The following is a 4,760-nucleotide window of genomic DNA, read 5'->3' on the forward strand; positions in this document are numbered from 1 at the left end:
AAAAGACACAACCACCACTTACCAACGACATAGAAAAATGGGAACAGCAGCAGCGACAGCGACAACAACAGCAACAACAGCAGCGGCCAAGTGGACGCCACACCGTTGGCCGTCATGACGAAATCACGTGACACAAACTGAGCAACAGTTGTTGTTGGGGTGTTGTTGACATCTCTCGATGTTTTTGAGTACTGTCGTTGTAAATGTTCTCTGGCCTTTGGTGCTGCTGATTGTTCTTGAGTTATCTCCGCTGAATGTTCTTTGACTTCAGTTAATTTCACTTGAAGTGCAGGGCTGGTGAAAATGTGGACAGAAACTCCGTGCATCGATTTTTTGTCATTTTTTAAACACAATTTTCAAGTTCACTTTTTTGTTGTTGCAGATACTCCACCATCAAAATAAATGTTATGAAAATACTTACAACTTAAATGAATGAAAACCATTTAAAATCATGGTTCAGAAATGGCGGAACTATCTTAAGCATTCAGTTCTAACTTCCGTCATGGAGGATGAGTAGGCTACAGCTCTACTTGATCATTCCATTCTACTTTCTATAGACCTACTTGCTCGTCCTGGGTTTCCACTCTCTGCTGACCCTCACACAGATTGCCGTAACGTTATGTATGAACGATGTTTTAAACTTATTTTAACACGAAAGGGGGGGGGGAGGAGATTTTGTCCCAACAGATACTCAATAGATACTCACCTGTTACAAAACAGTCAGCTTAAACTGAACATGTGTAATCCAAAAACAGTAAACTGAAAAAAAGGAAAATAAAATAAAATTCCTGATTTTTTTTCCCCTTTTATCCGAACAGCCTCTTTAAACCGAAAACCTGGCCAAAATGAAGAAAATCCGGTGGTCCTGCAGGTTTTGGTTTCCTCCGTCTCTACTGTCTATCATATTATTCCGTCTACCACCTTTGCAAATAAAGACATTTCTACCAAAAATTGTCCTGTCGAAGGAATATTTCCGATGACCTCCCCAATACTCCTTGGTGTTTGGTACTAATAATTTGCAGATTCCATTCGCGTGTCTCACCTGAAACATCAGTCAACGACGAGTCTACCTGCTGTGCAAGAACACGCAACTAAGACGAAGGTAGTGAGTTTTGATCTTCAGAATGTCCGATCAGCAGCAGACTAAAGGCAATGTTGCCGCACAATTCGAACCACCATACATGCACGAATCAGAAACACGAATTTGTATATTTCATATTATGCATGTAATTGCCTGTCTTTTAACTTTTCAAGAAAGGAACACAGAATTAAAAATATTTTTCTTTATGAATATTTTTTTTCTAAGTCCTCCAAAACAACGCGTTAGGGCTCTCTTGGTCTAGAGGTAAGGTGTTCACCTCTGTTTAAATAGGTTCCCGGTTCGAACTCTGGCAGAGAAGGAAAACTTTCTTCTCTAAAGTGTTCTCCTATCCTCCTTTCCTGCCCTCTAATCATATTATGTCGTCTGCTTTCGTCTCCACTTTCTGCCCCCTCCCTCTCATCCCTCTCCTCAGGGCTCCTGGCTCTTTCTGTAGCCTTCTGATGCTACTCCTTAGCTCATTCTTACTGCTGTCTTTCAGCAACACCCCTGATCTTAGGGTAAGTAAGATCTAACACCTAGCGGTCTCGGATAAGGGCGAAAATCCCGGAGGTCCCATGTGCAAGCTGCGCACGTTAAATCCCTTGGTCTCCAAGCTCGAAAAGAGTAGGCGTCGACCGCCACCCGGGTATCATTCAAAATTGGTCGCTTTTAAGGTAACCGGTCATGACGAAATGACTTTGCTTATATATCTCCCAAATTGTTATGCTAGTACAGTTTTGGAGGATCAGCCTAAAGCTTTTTTTTAAAAGTTATATAAACGTTATATAAATTATTAACGTAAATTAAGTCTTCATCTAAACTAAACTGATCCATGGCTAAACAATAGTTTTTAAAATAAGGCAAAAACAATGAGTGGTAAAGAGTTAGTAAGGCTTTGTTTGAAAGTAAGGGTCTAGTGTCTAGCTCTTTAGCAAAATTGCATTACCGTACATTTCTATTAGCAAATTTATTTTTAACAGAACTAATATGATCTTGCCAACTACACCTTTCATCAACAATACTTAAGAAAAAATTCGTTGATTTGACTCGATAGATTTCAATATTGTCAATAGGCCTACATATTAATGAACGGTGCAGCTGATCAGGTAGGCACGACGACTCGCACAGCCTCCCCCCCTCCCCTCCCATCCTTCCACACACAGCCCAAACCCTCCCCCCAAAATCGTGAGCGATTGCCATGACAATGCGCGTTTGATGTTCGCAAATGTGCTACAAAATGACCGCCCCCATTCAACCTTGTGGGTTTGTGGTGTGACGAAATAACTGGTATTCGTTTTTAAGCACAAAGGAGCTTTCCCAAAAAATGCTGCTTTGAGAAAATCGAAGGTAAAGTTTTTGCCCCTTATTCAATTTTATTTAAAAGACTAGGAGTGTGTTTTCTACAACAAGACAAATCTATACACCAATGAAACCAAACTTCTCCTAAAGGTAGGGCAGTGCCCACTTTTGGTGTGAGTCAAGATTTCTAGAAACCTCCGAAATCTGGGTTAGCCCGATTGTCCTTAAAAACGATCAATTAATTCTTACCAAACTAAAGATTTTTTTAAATGTGTCATCGTGCTCAAATTATTATGAGCCGACAGAGTTGCGAGCGCCGCAAAACACTTACCAACACAACAATTTTAACTTAATTAAATCTGTATGAACATTTTTTTTTCTCTTACTCAGTGCTCTAAGACAGCGAGTATTTATGCCATGCCAAAATAATACCTCAGAATTACAGAGTTCTATCTGGCATTTTTGGCCGTTCTGAGTCACTACGACCATGAGGTCAGAAACCAAATGCTCTATCTGCTCTATCAAAATCGTAAAGTTATTCTGCGTCGTTACCAAAATATTCAAAGAACTGCATATGAAAAAGCTTGAAACGTTGAGAAACTCAAACATTTTAAAGTCAAATTTCTGAAAACTAAGGACGGAGGAGATGGAAATGTGTAATTCTGAGATGGCGAAATGACCAGAATGTACGTCCGCAGTGAGCTAATAATGTTCTCAAGTGTTCATTGGTTGGGGGTAACCTGCAGAGACTGTACTGTACTCGTCCTGTCATCACTGTGTGCACATTTTTGTCATCACCTAAAGCTGTGTAAGCAAGCAAGTCCCTGAACTTTGTTTTTACAGAAGGGAACAGAACTTAATTATTTGTACAGTCGACACACCTACTCTTTTTGCTTTTCAAAATAGAGAAACAGCAACAGCAAAACGACGACGACAATGACAACATGAAAAACGAGACCAGCCTAGCAAGTGCTATTTATTTACCTCATAGTTACATGGCGTGTATGGTGAACGCAGTCTACTCCCTTCAGTCTGTTAAAATTAAACTCCCCATTCAATTCTCTCTCTCTCTCTCTCTCCTTCTCCCTTTCACCCTCTCCTTCTCACCCTCCCGCTCTACAGGTGGTGGTGCAGTGGTTAAGCCCTTCGCCATAGTACACAGGAGACCAGAACTCCATTTCGGGAAATCAGAGAATTTTTACCAAGTTATCCCGTTCTCTCTTTTAGGATGTTGTGTCCATTTCTGCCCAGGTTGGCCTTGACAGGCAGGGTCGAAGCCCGCCTCCTAAATTATCTAAATTGTGTCGATGATGGTGTAAAACAATTAATTGCATTCTCGCTCTCTCTCTCACGCCCACATACATAAAACAAAACTCAAAGAACATAACAGAATCCATCAGGTTAGAACAGAATGCTTTTAATTGATATTTACAAAGGAACTGGTCTCAAAACATTAGCTCTCAGACTCGCAGGACTGTTCAAAGCAAATATCACATTACGTTCATTTACATCATATTGTATATACCATCGTACACTTGGACAGTACATTCTCTGTACACTCTAATAGAAAAACAAATACACTAAGCAAAACAGTCCTTGAAAATGTAGAATAAAATCGTATTCTGGTAAATTACGAAATACATGGAAAAGTAAACAGCTGCAACGCTCATGATTGAGGACAAAGAACAAAGTACACCATCAACATCCTTCCCCCCCCCTCTCTTGAAATAAAGAACCGCTCCCCCCCATTATAACCTAATATAAACCACCCCTCCCCAAAAAAAAAAGAAAAAGAAAAAAAAGGGACTACATTCCCCATCCCCTCTCAAGCACAAACACATACATAAATAACAAGGTAACATACATTTACACAAAGGGGGAAACAAATAACAAGCAAACCTTATCACAAAACATGGCACAGAGTTCTGGTTAAATATGCAACTTTCATCAATGACATTTACTCCAGATTTGCTTTCTGCTCAAACAAAGCGCGACGTAAGCAAAAAAAACCATACCAAGTACAAGAATACACCTTAAAACTATTCCACCCCCCCCAACACAAAAAAAAAACCCCTCCAAAAAACTAAAAGGAGAAAACTTTTGTTCAAACTTATCTTTTAAATGTGGACCCTTCGTACATTTCTACGAGGAATTCAAAGCCAAATAACGCCTGCTTCTAAGTATCTAGGCAACAGAAACCACTGGGACTGCAATAGAGGTAAATAGCTTTCACAGCATTTACACCACATGCACTAAAATAACGCATAACTGTATCTCATAAAAATATTCCAAAATTAGCCATTTTCGAGGAACAGTATAAAGTATAGGGAAGCCGTCGGGAAGACATGTGGTTCAAAAGACAAAAAAAAAAAGACACCCC

The 4,760-nt window shown here is 39.9% G+C and overlaps 1 protein-coding gene across 1 annotated transcript in view; it reads right to left on the reverse strand.

The window, feature by feature from the left end:
• Positions 1-988, reverse strand: part of LOC101861082 — a gene marked incomplete in the record, with an annotated part of 15,866 nt that extends 14,878 nt beyond the window's left edge. The window contains 2 exon segments of the mRNA XM_013089107.2: positions 23-294; positions 707-988. Of these exon segments, the coding sequence (XP_012944561.1) occupies positions 23-116 (94 nt within the window).
• Positions 989-4,760: the final 3,772 nt, after the last annotated feature.

Source organism: Aplysia californica, unplaced genomic scaffold (genome assembly GCF_000002075.1).
Source record: "Aplysia californica isolate F4 #8 unplaced genomic scaffold, AplCal3.0 scaffold00875, whole genome shotgun sequence".
Classification (NCBI taxonomy): Eukaryota; Metazoa; Mollusca; class Gastropoda; order Aplysiida; family Aplysiidae; genus Aplysia; species Aplysia californica.